At 37.7% G+C, this 18,915-nt stretch overlaps 1 protein-coding gene across 3 annotated transcripts in view; it reads right to left on the reverse strand.

Annotated features, from left to right (window-relative positions):
* CADM2 (cell adhesion molecule 2) overlaps window positions 1-1,805 on the reverse strand; it is a 1,074,502-nt gene extending 1,072,697 nt beyond the window's left edge. For all 3 annotated transcript variants that reach the window (XM_086675698.1, XM_086675699.1, XM_086675697.1), the window contains exon 1: window positions 1,130-1,805. In XM_086675698.1, coding sequence (XP_086531824.1) covers window positions 1,130-1,190 — 61 coding nt within the window. In that variant the 5' untranslated portion in view covers window positions 1,191-1,805. The remainder of the gene's footprint in view (window positions 1-1,129) is intronic.
* Window positions 1,806-18,915: the final 17,110 nt, after the last annotated feature.

Raw genomic sequence — 18,915 nt, forward strand, 5'->3', positions numbered from 1 at the left:
AGTGCACCCCAGTTCCCTAGCCACTCCGCATCCAAGCCCAGTGATTTGCATAATAACACCGTTTTGTGCGGTTTCCCTCCACTGCGGTCGCAGGGGTTCTTACATTTCACGTGAAAGGATAATATTAATTACGAAAAGAAGCGGCAGAGAGCAGAGCGGATGGTGAGGTAGGGAATCCAAGTGAAAATCCCTTAGCAGTAAAGTAACTGCCTAGGTGCATGTATTTCTTTGCTTAAAGAAAAAGAAAAAAAAAAAAAAGAAGGAAAGAAAAGAAAAAAAGAAAAGAAAACCACACAAACTGAATAATAAAAAAACGGGTTTGTTGATAAAGTGGCTTTGGGTCTTTTAATTTTTCCCTTCCTCTCCCTCTTTTTTTTTTTTTTTAATTTCTTGATTTTTCCCCCTTTTTCCCTTTCCTGTCCTTTCTCTCTCTTTTTCTTTCTTCTCCTTTATTTCTTTCTTTCCTTCTTTCTTTTTTTTTAAATCCTAGACACTGTCTCCTCTCTCTTCTTGGGTGAATGACACGTCTCACAACACATTTCCCCCCCGGGGATGTTATTGCAATGCACACGGTGCTGCCGCTGCTGCTGTTCTCGCCGTCTCGGTAGCTCGCTCCCAGGCTCTCACTCACTTTTTAAAGATACACGGATATGATGACGGTGGGAAGAAGGGGAATGAGAAAGGCGACCCGAAAAGAGGGAGGTTAGAGAGATGACAAGGATAGAGAGGGTCGGACAGGAGCGTGATGTGGGAGGTGGCTGGTGGGGGTTGGTGGGAGGGTATAATGTTCAGAGAAGGCACAAGTTGCCAGCCAAAAGGCGTGGGAGGGGGGGGGGGTGTTGCTGGCGGGGATAGAGAGTGAGAGATGTAGGAAGCTCAGGTGAATGAAAAGGCGAAAGGTGCCGCGTAAGGGGTTGACTGCCGGGAAAGCAAGGCTGAGCCAGCGCTAGAGATTCGAGGGGCTGGAGCAAACTGCCACTGCCCCCTGCCGCACCGGGGAGTAGGGGGAGGGGGTGGAAATTGCCGGGGACTGGGGGACTGAAAGGGGGAGAGTGGAAATATGGGGTGGAGTGGGGATGATGGGGAATGGGCGTGAAGTTGATGCTCCCCGCGGCGGGGCGGGGATTACCTTGTAGCAGGAGCCCGCAGACACTGTAGAAGCGGAGAACGGCGCTGCGTTTCCAAATCATGGTCCCTTCTCTAAAGGGTTGGGGAAGGAACGAGGGGGCTAGGTGATGCTGGTGAGCGGGACACCAGAGTGCAGGGCTCCGCCGGTGTCCTCCCGGCGCCTGCTAGACCCACGGTCCCCGCCGCTGCGGTGTTCGAACCCTCGGACCTGGACTGCAGGCAGCAGAAGCGGCAGCTGCGAAGCACCCGCAGAATGGGGTTTCGGTGGGCGAAATAGTTTCTTCTCCTCCTGCTGGTGGTGCAGCCGCGACAGCCCGTCAGCCAGGCACGGGTTCGGAGCTTGCTTTCTTCTCGGAGCGCACAGCAAGTCCCAGAGCCCGCCGGGCTGCCCGAGCAGGTGGTGCAGGGATGCCGGGGTGTTGGAGAAGGTGCGGGCGAGGGCTGCAAGGAGTGGGTAGGTCACGGAAGGGAGGGGCAGGGGCAGAGGGGGAGCAAGCAAGCAGCTGCCGCCGCTCGCGCTCGGGGTGTCTCGGGGTCCTGGGAAGGGAGGTGGCAGCAGTGGAAGCAGCGCTAGTGGTAGCAGCGGCAGCGGCGGCGGCGGCGGCTCCCGGATGCTCCGGCTGCAGCAGCAGCAGAGGCACCGGCGGCGGCGGCAGCGGCGGCAGCGGCGGCGGCGGCGGTGGCGGCAGCTCTACAGAGCACCAGACACAAGGGCAAGCTCAGCGCGGCGGAGGCCCCGCCCCCACCCTGGCCAGGGACAGACACCGCCCCCCGGCCAATGGAAACACACCCGCCTACCAGGCCTGGCCAATGACAGAAAGGGATGGGTGGAGACAAGCGCCGGGAAAAACAAACAGGCTTCTCAAGGACCCTTCGGGCAGGAAGAACTGAAGCCCCCATTCACACAACCCCCGCGGGTCTCACCTCCTTTGAGACGTCTCGCCCTAACTTAACAGAGGAGACACCCGCCTCCATTAATCCGTGCCTCGCAATCAGGGATGGTTCAGCCAATCGCCACCGCGAGGGGGCGGGGTTAGCCGTGTCCCCAGCAGATTCTGGAATCTGTGGTGCCTGGGCCAGGTCCTGGGTGCGAAGTTCTTGTGTGCATTTGGAGTCCTAGAGCAGATGGTGGCTGCACCTGCCCACTCACCAGCTGCAGTAGCATTCTCTAACGTTCCCAGCAGCAAAAGGGAAAGATTGCAGAGGGCGTGGGAGAGGATAAGTATAGGGAGCGGCACACCTACCTGCCTACAAGAACTTGTGTGGAGGAGAAGGAAAAGTTAAGGGTGCAGGAGATGAGATTGTTCTTCAGAATTTTGACTTAGTCTAGACATAAATCTCAGTAAACCATAGTTGGTGACGATATTGGTCAGTACTGCGATCAGGCATACCCCAGTTCAGATACCATAGCTGTCACTTGCTGCATAATGTTTGGTGATTTTAACGAATGTTTAAAATGTTTAATTCGTTAAAATTTTAACAAATGTTTGTAGTCTCAACTGCAAAAGATGGATGTCAATAGCACTAAAGTTTTAGAGTTATAAAGATTAGTGTGAATGTAAACACGTGAGTACAGGGCCATGCAATGTGTAAGTGCTTTATAAATGGTGGCTCTAGCTGTTTAGTGGGATTTTTCTAATTCAGGATAGCAGGATATCTTAGGTAATCCTCTATAACTACTTTAGCAATAGCCTTAAGGAAGGAAGAAAAAAAAAAAAAACATATATGTACTTTCTTCAGGGACTCAACCAAAAGTGACTACGCAAGGGAACTTAGGAATGTGGAAAGAACTACCTCTATAAATCAGCACCCTGAGAAGTATCCTTTAGAAGAGGAGATATAAATGAACAGGACATAAATAAATCAGAAGTTGTGTTTCCAAATGAGCTTAATTCCCAGGATTTTCCCTATGACCAGTTTTTAATTGGACCAAATTAGCAGATGATGGACTAGTTCAGTAGTGTTAAATCAGTCACACCATAAATAAAGTCTGCTTTGTTTGAGAGACTACATAATAGAAACCTGCAAGCAAGAAGACAGGGAAAGATGAGAGGCACGATCAATATTGATGCCCTTCGCTCTTTCCCATTTGTTGCTTACTTTGCCACAACCTTTTACAAATTCAACCCTTGCCTTTTAACTAATGACCCATTCATTTCTCTGTCCACCTTTCTCCCCAGGTTCTCAAAATTAAGAAGCAAAATGTCCATAATAAAACTGCAAGTGGACTCCAGAAGAAAGAGGATGTGTGAATACTCTTATTATTGTAAGAGATAGTTGCCTACTGTGAGTTTCAGCTGTTAGGAAAGTCAGTAAGTCCAAGGATACTGCTATCATTTAAACTATTGTGAGCATCAAAAGGTGAAATTCTAATCATTATTGACTCATGCTTAGGTTTTGTGTCAGAGAGAATATATATATAAAAAATGGAAATGCCAAAAAAGTTAGGGTTTCTTTGTTGAAAGGGTAGTCAGAGTTCCTATGTTATAGTGCATGTCCTGCTGTTAACTGTACCACCTTGGGCATATACTCAACTTCCCTGACCCTCACTTTCCTCAACCATAACATGAAGCAGTTGCATTTGATGACTTCTAACATCTTACTGAGATAAACAAACAAACATTCATTACTCTAAGATTGTTATATTCAAGAAAATACCCCAACCAAACATGAGTATCTCAGCATTTGTGATACATACTCAAAAGCAAATTATATTTTTGTTCTTGTTGATAACTACCTCAGAAATTAGAATTTCTACACTGAAATAGTCAATAGGTTTGCTATAAAATAGGTGATCCTCAGACCAGCATCACCACTGTCATCTGGGAACTTGTTGGAACTGCAGAATCTCAGGCCCTACCCTATACGTACGGAATCAGATTCTGCATTATAACAAGATTCCACGGTGATTTATATGTATACAAATATGAGAAGCACCTGTCTTGAACACAGCTTTACCACAGCCTCAACCCCAGGGAGAATTCCAGTGGGTGTTCTGTGAAATGGAGAAAACTAAAAGGCCCAGAAGATTTTTGTTAGATTACTATTTTCAGAAATCCTAGTAATCTCCCTGTCATCACAACACAGAACTAATTCTTCATGTAAACTATGGTGGAAAAAGATTGATTCAATTAGATAGTTTTTACAATGGTTGCAAGTGTGATTGTGATGACAGTCAGAGACTTACATGTGATTATAAGCTCCCTTTAGACCATCCACCCAGGCCGGGTACTGGAAGAGAGTTTGCACTTATTCTAGTCCTGGGATCAGTGTGTGTGTGTGTGTGTGTGTGTGTGTGTGTGTACACAAGGGACTCAAAATGTGAGCTCTGGGTATTTGGATAAATAATGTCATCTTCAAGTACAAGGTATAGATAACACTCTATTTTCTAAATAGTCTACTATTAGATGCTATTAATCAATTAACTTAAAAAATATCAAATGCTTAATGGTTGTAAGATCTTTCAATATTTTAAAGTGGGACAATGGTCAAAATGTTACAGAGTTGTCATTGCATGAATAAAGTCATTTCTAAAACTTAAAAGATTTCTTAGATGCAATTAAATATCTTTAAATATCTTCATTTCATAGGTTTAAGACTATTATTATCTACATATATTATTAGTGTCTCAGTAAATGTGCAAATTAACTGACCTCTTATGATTCATCAGACAATGAATTAATTTCATAAATTGCCAAAAGATGGCATATATCCATGCATCCCTATATGCAATAGTCTAAAATGTTAAACTTATGTGGGAGATTTTCTTTACTTTCTTTATCAGTATGCATTGTATTATCCTTCACTTTGTGACAAAATATTTTTAAATATTTAATTTCATGTTTGAAATGAATTATTTTATTTTATTTTATTATCTTATGTTTGAAGTTTTTATTAAATTCTAATTAGAGTTAGTTAACATACAGTGTAATTTTAGCTTCAGGTGTCGAATTTAGTGATTCATCATTTCCATACAATACCCAATGCTCATCACTAGTGCCCTCCTTATTCCCATCACCCATTTAACTCAACCCCCCCCAACCTATCCTCCTGAAATGAATTTTAAAATGGAGAGAAATTGTTTTAAAGGCAAGCCATTTATTTAATACTCATTTTAAAATTATATAAAGATAGTACATATTTTTTCTTTGCCTTGGACATGATGTCCTCTTTGTACTGTCGCAGAATAGGATGACAGCCTCTACTCCTACATTAGTACCATAGATTAGAGTTCTTTTAAGGTCTATTTCACAGAGGAGACTGCACTTACTTTGTACTTTATGACTGTTTCTACACCAGATTGAAAGAATTTGAATTTACAATGATGGGGTATTTATGCCTTTTTTATTCTACTAAAAAAAGTAATTTGTTGACATTTTCAAGGTAATAGATTTGACAATTAACTAGATGAGGGAAATCCTCTCACAATGTATATATATATCAAATTATCACAAAATATCTTATAGTTTTATTTGCCAATCACATCTCAATAAAATCAAAAAGATAACAAATCAAAAGTAGTTTTAATTATTACAAACATTTTTGAAATGAGAATGGGAAAATTACTGTGTCATTTTTTTTTTATCACTATGGGCACATTTCCTGGGATTTCACATGCTTAGTTAGAATACTTATATTTCTCTTTTAAATATTAAATTTTAGTGAAATACCTAAACACTTTAAATATATACTCATTATAGCTCCCCAGAACTAAAAATCTAAAAAAATCCATGCTAAATTGACTCTCATAGCAAATTGACTCTTGCAGTAAATTGACCTAGAAAAAGAAATTTCATGGCCTGGTGAAAATGTAGACCATTGTGGAAGAAAATTAGCTTATTGAGTACTGGAAGCATTGATTGTCATTCTCCATGCTCACCAGCATTTTAAATATGAGGTCAGTTGCCTGTGTTTCAGAGGTGTTAAGAATCTTTGCATATAGTGTATAGTACATATAATACATAGCATAGAGTAGCATTTATATATACAATATCTATAAAAGTATATAAGCAATATGAACTGCCTTTGAATATATTTTAACTTAATATTTTCATACTGTTTACAAAACATGCAATATTTTCCTTCAGAATTATGACGTATTTTATCTCATCCCATCCCAAATGCCTTATTGCTAGAATTTCAGCTTATATTAATTATAGTATATAAAATTATTGACAAGAAATTCACAGATCTGCAAGAATTTACAATCTCAAGATGAGCTGTTCCTACATTTTAACATGAATAAACTAAATGGTAATATGTCCAACATCCATACATTCTCTCATTTTAAAATATATAGCCACACATATAGAGTAAAAATTACTTGGTGATGTTATGTAGTATAACTTTTATCTCTACAATGATTGAATCTAAATGATCTAAGATATGTGGCCATCACACATTTTCTTAACTCATCAGGAGGGATAATTCCTTTCCCTCTGTTTCCCATTAAAAAAGAAAATGCTCACTCTGCCTTATAGAAGATCATATTATCCCGGAGTTTAATAGCAGCTAATGTGTAAAACAGTTTTACAAATGACCAAAGATCAATGGAAACATAATAGTGATAACACTTAACCCTTAGAGAGTGATACTGAGAGTGGGCTTTATTTTAAAAGTAAACCAAAAGAACAAAAAACAAAAAACCTTCTCAAGAAAATGACTCTACATTATTTCAATATATATTCATGCATATATTCATACCTGCCACATGCTTTTTGTATGTAGAGTTTTTTCTACAGGCAACAATCTTACTGAAGACCATCATATGTCATTTCCTTATTTTATGAAGAAGTCACTTACTGATGATCATTTACCCATCCATCCCCTACCCATCTAGTCGGTCTTCACATGTCTGCCTCATTTTATTTTTCTTTATGCCATCAATAAATCTAAACTTACATTATTTAATTTGGTTTTCTAACCAACTAGCATGTAAACTGTAAGAATGAAGGGACTTTAGCTAGTCAACTGGATTTTCAGCAGCTAGAACACAGCTAAAACAAAATAATCGCCCAGTATATATTTGTTGAAGGAATGGGTGTATTGATCCAAAGGTGACTACTTATCTTCTCTCTTGTGTCTTTTTCTTTTTTCTTTTAATCTTTTTTTAATCTTTATTTATTTTTGAGAGAGAGAGACAACATGTGAGCAAGGGGAGAGCAGAGAGAAAGGGAGACACAGAATCCGAAGGAGGCTCCAGGCTCTGAGCTGTCAGCACAGAGCCTGACGTGGGGCTCGAACTCACAAACTGTGAGATCATGACCTGAGCCAAAGTCAGACGCTCAACCGACTGAGTCACCCAGGTGCCCCTCTCTTTGTGTCTTTTTCTAAAGTATCACTTTTTCTTAATAAATAAATCTAAGTATTCTTAAATAGAACAACTCAAAATAAAAAATCAGCACTTATAAAAATCTCATTTAGAATGTTACTTACAAAATAAACACATATGCATCTGGTTTTGGTTTTTTGTTTGCTCATAAATACAGAGAACAAAGTGGTGGTTGTATGAGGGGATAGGGGTAAGTGAATGAGTGAAACAATAGGTGAAGGGGACTAAGAGGTACAAACTTCCAGTTATAAAATAACTAAGTCTCAGGAATTAGAAATACAGTACAGGGAATATATTCAATAATATTATAATATTTTGTATGATAACAGATGATGACTATACTTATTGTGGTGAGCACTGTGTAATGTACAGAATTGTTGAATCAATATGTTGTACATCTGAAACTAGTATAACATCATATATCAACTATACTTCAATTTAAAAAAAAGAGTAAAGATGAAAGAAAAATAAATGCATATGAGTCAGTAAAATACAAACTATGTAGGAATAAATAAAATAGACACCCAGTTAAAGCACTTTAGTGATTCCATTAACCATACCTAACCACAATTGACTATTATTAACTATTTCTGATTCTTTATTTTATTTTATAATTATTTATTTAGAGAGTGCAATCTGGGGGAGGGGCAGAGAGACAGGAGAGAGAGAATCCCAAGCAGGTTCCATGCTGTCATTGCAGAGCCAAACATCGGTCTCGATCCCATAACACTGGGATCATGATCCGAGCTGAAATCAAGAGTCAGACACCCAACTGACTGAGCCATCCAGGAACCCCAACTAGTCTTTATTCTTTAAATAGCAAGTGATTTGGAATAAGTATATAAGAATAACTATAATCACATATTAGTGTACATGGTTATTTTTCAGTTATCTTTTTATTCCCTTCTTTTGGGAGTGTCTTTTTATTTGTACTAGTATTTACAATTTCTGTTAGGAACATTATATGATTCTTCTATGAAATGAACGAGGTCAGTCTAATAATATGGAAATTAACTGACCCAGTGCTTGATCCAGATTGACCAAATAAAATGAGGTGTCTTGGTGACTCAATTGTAGAGATAAAGAATTATGAAGAACTCCATGTCATTTGATTCCTGATGAATCCAGGGTAAATTAAGTTACTTTACAATTCGACTGCTTAAGCAACCAAATTGATCTACATCTCTAGGGAACATATAATTTGTCCCTTAGTGAAATAAAGAGAATAATAATGATAATAATAATAATATTTAAAAATATGGCTTGGGGGTGCCTGGGTGTCTCAGTACGTTAAGCATCTGACTCGATTTTGGCTCAGGTCATGGTCTCACAGTCCATGAGTTCGAGCCCTGTGTCAGGCTCTATGCTGACAATGTGGGGCCTGCTTGGGATTTTCTCTCTCTCCTTCACTCTCTGCTCCCCCCATGCTCTCTTTTTCCTTCTCATAATACATAAACTTTAAAAAATATGGCTTGAAAAAAATAAAACATAAAAATATGGCTTGTCCTCTAGAACTGTGCTGTCCAAAAGGTAAATGCTAACCATGTGTGACTATTTAAATTTAAATTAATTCAAATAAAATAAAATTCAAAACCATGAATTTTAGTCATACTAATTACACTTTTATTAAGACCTCAATCGCAACATATGACTAGTGAGTACTCTATTAGAGTCACAGACAGAGAACATTTCCATCATCTCAAAGAGTCTTACTGGACAGGACCGACCTTGGTATCCAAATCTATATTAGCTTAGGACCTCTAAAGAAATAGGATGAATAGGAGAGAGAGAGAGAGAGAGAAAGAAGGAAAGAAAGAAAGAAAGAAAGAAAGAAAGAAAGAAAGAAAGAAAGAAAGAAGTTGGTTATAAGGAATTAAGTCATGCAATCATGACAACTAAGAAGCCCTAAGATCTGCAATCAGCAAACAGGAGGCTCAGGGGATCTGAGGGTAGAGTTCCACTCTAAGTCCAAAGGCCTATTTACCAGAAAAGCTAATGGGGTAAGTTCTAAGCTGGATCTCAGTCTGAAGGCAGAGAAAGCCAACGTTTCAGCTTGAACACAGTCAGGCAGAAAGAGAGAATTATTTCTTATTTGGCATTTTATTCTGTTCAGGCCTTCAAGGATTGGATGAGGCCCACTCACACTGAAGTGAGTGTATTAGGATTACCAGAGTCACAGAACCAATAAGATTATATCTATATCCATATCTATATCTATATCTGTATCTATATCTATTTCTGCATCCATCTATCTATCTATCTATCTATCTATCTATCTATCTGAGAGAGGAACAGAGAGAGAGAGATACAGACAGAGAGACAGAGTCAGAGAGAAATTATGAGGAACTGGCTCATACATTAATGGAGGCTCAGAAGTCCCACAATATGCTGTCTGCAACCTGGAGAGCCAGGAAAACCAGTGATGTAATTTCAGTCCAAGTCTGAAGGTCTGGGAACTGGAGAGGTATTGGTGTAAATCCTGGTCCAAGGGCAGGAGAAGACTAATATCTTAGCTCATGCCTGGTAGGCAGAAATGGGAAGTATCCTTCCTTTCTCTACTTGTTCTATCCAGGCCCTCAAGGGATTGGATGGTGCTTGCCCATATTGAGGGCAATCTGAGTTTTCACTCTGCTGATTCAAACGATAATCTCATCCATAAACACCCTCATAAACATACCCAGAATAATCTGGACACCCCATGGCCAATCAAGCTGACTATAAAATAAACTATCACAGAAAGTAATCTCCTTTACTCAGTCTGCTGATTAAAATGATAACCTCAACCATAATCACCCTTCAAGACATACCCAAAAGTAATATTTAACCAGATACCTGGGTGTCTTGTGTCCCAGACAAGTTGATATATAAAATTAACCATCATACTTTTCATTTGATAAGTATATTGGCATTCGTCATCACCATCATGATATTTTCACGACTTCGGGTCTAAATCCCAGATGTTAAATTGCTTAGGAAATAAGATTTATCTCTCAGATATGCCAAAGTTCTATCCAATGTATCTTGTTTATTTTGCTGTAGATCTATCTCTTTCTCATTATAGTGATAGTAAAACCATCCATTCTTTTGTCAATGAGTGGGGAACAGCCTCAATAGCCAGAGCATTATCCCACACTATTGCTCTTCTACGATAACCAAGAATGAACAGGTATTAGTCTTAATTTTTGGTTGCAAGTGACAAAAATATAAAGCAAATTAGCTTAAGAATAAAACAAAAAAATACAAAATATTAGTTAATTTAACTTAAAATCCCAGGGTTGGAGGTTATTTTAGCCCATTTTTATTCAAGGCCTTAAGTAATATCATTAGGATTGTGTCTCATTTCACCTAATTCTGAACTCTTATTGCCTTCAGGTAAGTTGAAGCTTCAGCTGGTTCTTCACCCAGAGAAGCCAAGACGGTCAACAACTTTGAAAGCTTACCTTATAATTGCACTGAGAAATTTCAGAGAACATAAAAGAGCTGTTTCCTCATAACCATATTAAGAGTCCTGAAATGACTTAGAAACAGTTCATCTTTGATTACATGCCCATCTTTCAATCAGTCACTCTGCCTGATTGGCCAGTGACAGCAAAAGTGTGGCTGTGTGACTAATTAAACTATCCCATCAAATGGGGAAGAAACAATTCCTAAAATGAGGGGATGCTGGACAGACAAAATGTAACAGGTGTCTACTAAAAAATACAATAAAATTATAGAACGTGATACAAAATACATTTTACTTTGATAAGAATGTTATTTTGTTACTTATGGTAATGAGCATGAAGTATCAAATGATAATCTGTAGCACACTACACAGTAGGGTCTCAATAAATAGTTAGACAACAAGTAAACATATTGCAGTAATAAAGTTCTCACTACTGGCAAAATTTAGAAGAGGATTATCCTCAGATTTTGCAGAGCCAAAAGATTACTTCTCTGCTTTTCTATGATAGCTCATAATACTGTGTATCTAAGTGTCATATCAGCTCTTGAAAATTAACAACAGTTTAATGCTGATTAATTTCCAGCTTTTCTTCCCTATAGTTTCTACATATTTTTTTCATAATTGCTTAGAGTCACTCCTGTGCTTACTGCACACATCCTTAGTTGTTTACCCCCATCTACCATCCTGTATTCATTGCTATTACATTTCATACTGTTTTTGTTGGAGGACTTCTTTAATTTGTCAAGGTCATTTTAAATTCTACTTTAGGCGTCTAAGATCAAAGCAACTTATCCAACTCAATATCACATTGGATGTGCTCTTAATTCCATTATCTAAGTCTTTACACACACACACACACACACACACACACACACACACACACACACACAATATCATGTGAATTCTAATCATGACCTAAACTATTGGGTACAACAGAAAAGCGATTTTCACTTTTAAGGATTTGGACAGCAATGTGGAGTTAGGCAAAACAGAGCTAACTTGCAAGCTCTCTACATTGTGTAGGACAGCTTACAGAAAAACACTATTCAGTTCAGGAAGGTAGGCAGATATATACTATGCCTGTGGAGTTACATAGGCATGAGTGTAGGGTGACTGTAATTCTGAAACCTAGGATTAGAGAAAAGGAAATGCAAACTTGGAGACCCAAAGAGAAGTTCTGAGCAACATGAAAACAGAAATTTGAGAATACAATGTTTAGAATAAATTTATTTGATAATAAGCCAAATAAATTTTATGTTTGGATTCCAGTTCACTTCTTGCTCAGAATGAAGTTTTTTTTTTTTTTTTTTTTAATTTTTAGAGAAAGCATGAGTGGGGGAGAGGGGCAGAGGGGGGGGAGAGAGAGAGAGAGAGAGAGAGAGAGAGAGAGAGAGAGAGAGAATCTTTAAGTAGGCTTCCCACTCAGCATGGAGCCCAACACGGGGCTTAATCCCACAACCCTGGGATCATGACCTGAGTGGAAATCAAGAGTCAAACACTCAACCAACTGAGCCACCCAGGTGCCCCCATAGTAAAGAATTAAAAAAGAAATTGGTGATCCTAAGCTCTCAACAGATGGCATTAATTACCACTATCCAGAATGTGGGAAATAGGGTTGGAGATCTAGGAAATTCTAGGGTCATGCTTAAGTTTTTCCTGTGGTTATTTAGTTTTGTTCTGTGTTTGAATTAAGTTAATATATATAATTTTAAACAACCATATTCACAGAATAAAATGATACAATATATTACAAATGAAATATAATGTGGTTAATGAGTTGTCTAAGGTCACAGCTTTTTAAATAGAAAGAGAATAGTGGGGACACCTGGGTGGCTCAGTTGGTTAAGTGTCCAACTTTAGCTCTGATCATGATCTCACAGGTTGTGAGTTCAAGTCCTGCATCCAGCTCTGTGCTGACAGCTCAGAGCCTGGAGCCTACTTTGAACTCTGTGTCCCCCACCCTCTGCCCCTCCCCTGCTTGTGCTCTGTCTCTGTCTCAAAAAAGAAAAAAAAAAAAAAAGGAAGAAATAAACGTTAAAAAAAATAGTGTACAAAATCCTTCTTGATGCACAGCAAATGTCAAAAGTGGCATCATTCCACAGTATCTTTGCCACAGTGTTACCAGGTATTATTTACTCACTGGATAGTTTTGGCAAAAATACTAAATTACCTATCTCCAAAAATATCTCTATCATGTTAAATCCGCCTGGAAATTGAAAAGTCACAGGTAGATTACACCAATACATTTACACAGTTTTAAAATTGTTAAGCTAAAAAATGCCCTATTCATGATAAATCTAGTTTCACCTGGCTAGTTTCATCTTAGCAACTGGCACCATACAAATTAAATCATCTAGAACTCTAAAAGTTGGTAATAAATTAGACACTAGTATTTCAGTAAAGGATTATGAGAAAAGAGAAAAAGACCTAATATGTATTGGCATACTTTTTACATGAGTTGATTTTTAATACCATGTACAATCCTTAAACAATCCTATAAAATATATCCAGTATGACTACTATTTTATAAATCAAAAGTCTGACCTCAGAAAGTTTAGGTAACTTGATTAAGTTACAAATGTAGTTAATGCCAGACCAATTTGATTTCAAATCTTGGGTATTTCCATTACTTTATTCTTTGATTTTATTTTTTAATTCTTTTTTTTTATTCTTTATCAAACACAGGCAAAGAGAAATATAAGGTCATTACTACAAAATGTGCTTTATTCCATGTACACTGAATCCACAACGTGGAAGTCCTACTAGCAAATAATTCAGCACCATGGTCAGATCCACATTTGCTATAAAATAAAAACTTGAATCCTGGTGGGGAACAGGGAAAATGGGAAAATGTAGAAGTTATTGGAAGACCAAGTGATATTCTGCCTCAGCATACATTAGAGTATCTGGATATCTATCCCATAAAGTGAAAGCCAGCATTATTTTTTTAAAGATTTCTTAGTTGTCTCTATAGACTTACCAAGAAAAAGTTTCCACAGGTTTTTCATGCAAAAGGTTTCTGTACTTAAAACATATTTACAGAAATGGCATTATCAAATATCATTTGAAAATGTCAATGCCTTTCCTTAGGCACACGAGGTTTCTATATTTTTCATTTTCCCAATTGTGCTCCTATTACTTCGATGGTACATATTATCCTTCTAACTCATAAACTAGGTTCCATGCTTTCATTACTGGCCTGCATTCCAAAACCCTAGAGGGATTTTATCCTAGCACATATTCCACTTTGCATCATTAAAAAAATGTTTTACAGTCCTGCTTTGGGTCTTCCAAAACATCATTTAATAACAATAAAAACATAATGTCTTAAATAATCATATAAACAAATTGCAGATAACACTTTCAATAAAAAATTCTCATTTAATAGTTCTAACCAATTCTTCCTCCATGGAAATGGTCACTTTTCTTCGTACAACATAAATAAAAACAGTATTAGAGTCAGTATAACTTAGTATCTAAAATCAGAATTATTTGTATCTACTTAAATATGGACTAATATTTTTCCATGTCTGCATAATTCTGATCACATCATTCCCTAGATTATGAGGTACACAGATTTAAATGACAGTGAATTTTGCTCACAGCTACCATGTGTTTAGAAGAAACAGCCTGCAGCTAAAGTTGCCTTTTCTGCTGGCTTTACATAGAGGGCGAATTGTAGAATTATAGCTTACTTTCATTGACCTAAACTTAATGATGGCTTGTATTATAAAAGCTTATTTGTGTTTTTAAAGTAACCTAATAAACAGTACTTTTATCACCGTCTTGGTTCTGGAAATTTGATAACTAAGACAAAGAATAAGGAGTTAGAGACCAGAATATTGGCTTTATAGATGGTAAATGATAAATTGAAGCTTTTATGTTAGCTTGACAGTCAAGAGGGCCTGATAATTGAAATCCAAATTTCCCTAGACTGATGCATGCTATCATATGCACTACAATATCAGGGGCTATTTCCTTCTAGGGGAAGATTTGGGGCAGGGAGGGAGGTAGTAGTCAGCCCAAATTAGACTTGTAACCAAGTTCTCAACAAAATGGAATGTCTTTTCCTTGTGAGCATTTCACTTCCAAAATGAAAAACAAACAGGCTAATTATGTCAAAATTATTATTCCAAAAATACTTATCAGATAGTCTTGGCATCTCCCTTGAGATAGGGAGAAGCCAAAAGTTTCAGTTATTGAGGATCCTTTATAGGAGGAAAACCTTAGAAAAGAGAGGATGTGTTCTCATTTATATCATTACTCTACATTTATATCATTACTCTACATTTATATCACTACTCTACATTATATCATTACTCTAATATACGACAGTTTTGTTTGGCTTTGTTGTTGTTTTAAACTAACTGGGTTTCACCATTAAATCTATAGCCTAGCAGGGTTCTGGCTATCTCTCTTTGGGGAGAATATGGACAGGGCTTTAGGAGAATTCTCTTCTCACCTTCATGATGTCAGGTTTCCAATCACAACCACTACACTTTTGTTATCTGCCTGGGACACTGAAGGATGGAAATAGATAAAAAAAAAATACACTCATTTGATCAATTGTAAGTCTTCTGTATACTAAAACCAATTAGCCATTGCTTATTCTATTTCCAAGAGAATCAGCCTAGCACCGTCCTTATTCTATTTCCCACTGCAAATATTGTACACTTGGTCCTAAGCCCTACAATAAAATTGAAAACAACATACACCAATAACAAAATACATAGATACTGGAATAAAATGCCAGCAACAAAAAGATGAACCAAATGTGAATATAATATTCCTCCTATTATGAATTTCTAAAGGAAAATTAAAATCACAAAGGTCAAATCCCCTTACAAATTAAAGTTTTAAATGTTAAAACTAAGAGAAATAGAAGTCCAAAATGAAATTCTCTGTCTTGCAAAACTGTATTGCAAACAAATTAATGTAAAAATTTATCCTCCTCAACTTCATATTATTTCATCTCAGATGAGTGAATCTTATGCCTGAGTTTTATTCTTTTAGTAGCTACAGCCAGAACTCTCTTTCACTGAAATGGGTGTCATTCTTCAAAGTTGTACTAACTTAGTGCCAAGTCTATGATGTCCCTCCCTGTAGAGTCCAAAGAGTTACTAGTTTAAATAATATTTCATAACACAGGACCTGACTGAGCACAACAAATATAAAAGTCTCACATCTGTAACAGTTTTACCCTGACAAAATTTTGATCTCAGAACTCACTTTCATGCTGTAAGAGACCATTGTGGAAGTTTAGCATCAAGAGAGTAAAGAAAAGACCATGTGTCAATCTTGAATTTAGTCTTCTTGGAATGACCTGAAGATAACTTATTCTGCTCTGTCTCCAAACTCTTCTGAATTAAAACCCATTCCTCTCAAGTTATTAATCATGGAGCTGTGATTACCATGTTAATTGCCATTTCCCCTTCAAGTCCCGTGTTTCTAATACTCCAATACTGACTTGAGTACAGGGTCTATCTGGTGACATAGAGATCATATAGTCTCATATAATCAGGTATTTTCATTTCTCGATCATTTCCACTACTTCTTGCATTGCACTATCCTAGGCCTAAGAAACCTGCCTCCTAGAAAATGTTCACCTTCTCACTTAGGTTTCAGCTGAAAAGATAACCTCTACAGCTGAAGCTGCTGTTGATGTTTCCGAAGCTGAGCCCCCTAGGGGACTAAGTAAAAATCAACATGTGAGCAGAGTCTGCTTTAATATTACAAACTTTGATAGCATCTTATTGTTGCTGCATTTTCTGCAGTAGTGGACTAAGGGCCTGGTACTTTGTTTCTTGTTTGGCTTTTTTTAGTATTTTTCCAATATCTCGTCTTGTTTTTTTTGTTTTGTTTTGTTTTGTTTGTTTTGTTTTGTTTTGTTTTCTGGAAGAGTCAATTCAAATAGGTGAGCCTACCCAGCATTACTGTCTTAGGTCTGGAACTCATCATTTAAAGCTAGAACCTCCTTAGTGTTGCTAGCACATGTGGAACCCAACTGCTGCACAGTTTTAGAGCAGCAAATACTATTCTGCCAACCAGGGCCTAAATAGCCTGTGAAGATACTCTTTTCCCTATAATTGCATGTTTGCCTCAGCTGTGCCTGCTCACTAAGGCCTCTGTGATTTGCCAGCATCTGCCAAGTCATCTGCTAAAGCCCTGGCTACCAGAGTACATACCCTAGGTATAGCTTAAAATGAAGCTGCAGCAGCCTGCATCCCAAAGTCCCTCAAATCGGCCAAGACCATCCATTCTTTTGCTGAGGCCCAGGCAGCTCATGTTAGTCTTCCCTCGCAGCAGTCAACTTCCAGGACAGCTTGTGCACTAATGCCTCTCACTCAGCCCTCAGAAGTTAAAACCCAATAACATCATTGTAAATGCCCTCTAGACCCAGTATCAGCCCTCATATACACTAAGGTCAGAATGCCTTAGACCACAAGGCCCAAAGCCACATGTCCTAGCTCTATCAAATATTTTCCCTATATATTTTCCCCCAAATTATTGTCTTTTGTTTTGTATCTTAGAGTTCCTTAATTCTGGACCTATTTGGGGGTGAGGAGCTCAATAATTATCACTTTTCTTTTCTGGCTTGATTCTTAACTACTTTTTTATTCTACTCACTTTAGTTTATTCTTTTTATTTTTTATTCTATTTATTATTAATTAATTTCTTCTTTTTTACTCTAAACTATTTATTGAGAAATAAGATAACCAGTACAACATTTGGAAGCAAAAATAGGAACCTCAATCCTAATAAGACATAAGTTGAAAGAGGTAGCTTGGTTAGGAGTGTGTGTGTGTGTGTGTGTGTGTGTGTGTGTGTGTGTGTGTATCTGTAGAGGAAGCTATGATAAACTACTACCTAGTATATGCATAAGCAGAACAATGAAAGCATCATATATATATATATATATATATATATATACACATACATATACATATATATACACACACATATATATATACATGCATATATATACATATATATGTATACATATATATCCATATATATACACACATATATATACATATACACACACATATATATACACATATATATTTGAGATCGTTGAGCATATCCAACTTATTCTCCCTAAATTCCACTAGGGTGCAGCATGAATTAAAGGGGTGGAAAATGCCAGGAGTATCACAGTAATTGAGATCTTGTTAACAACAAGGAAGCATTCGAAAGGCAGTGGAAGCATACCATCCTAAACACAAAGAATTTAAAAAATACATATTTTCTCTGGAATATAGACATTTTTCCCATAAACAGTGTCAGATACAAAATTTAATCTCCCTTGTTGGCCCATTTTAACTCTTTTAAGTAAAAAATGTACCTAAAGCACAATAGGGTAATTGAAAATATTAGAGAAACTGTCATATACAATAAGCTTATTTTAAAGTAATGTATTATAAAATGCTTTGGACATACCAGAAAAATCCATTTTTCCTTACTGTGGCTCTAATATTCTGGAGGGGTTGTCCTGAGCTTTGGCAACTGTTTATAACACCTATGCCTGAGGGCTGGTTCTTTTGTTAAAAGGATATGAGGTGGGAGGGGGAACCAGTGGCTCAGGGGATAGGAGTTGAGACTCATGTAGTGATTCTGGCAGAATAAGTCAGTGGAATAGGGAATAAATCAAGCAGGAGAGGTATAAAAGTTTTCACGGAGCGGAATAAATACAGTGGATTGTGGAGTACTGGTTATGTTGGTTCCTTTCATTTCCTCCCCTAAGGATATCTCTTTTCTTTCTTTTTAGGTCTTCTAACAACATCACAGGGATTGTGGGAGAGAAAGGGGAGTCAGGAGTACCTTAACGTTATCAAGACGGACTCTTCTTCCCCATATATACATTTTGTTTTATTCAAGAAAATTGATAGTGTTGGGTACCTGGATGGTGGTTTCAAAGAAAAGGAAGCATATTTTTTTCCTCCAGTATTTCCATTATCTTCTTCACCTGCCACTATCTCCTGAATTAGTCACTACACTGGAAAAGTATATT

This window comes from Puma concolor, chromosome C2, assembly GCF_028749965.1.
Source record: "Puma concolor isolate L17-30 chromosome C2, mPumCon1.1.hap2, whole genome shotgun sequence".
NCBI classification, from domain to species: Eukaryota; Metazoa; Chordata; class Mammalia; order Carnivora; family Felidae; genus Puma; species Puma concolor.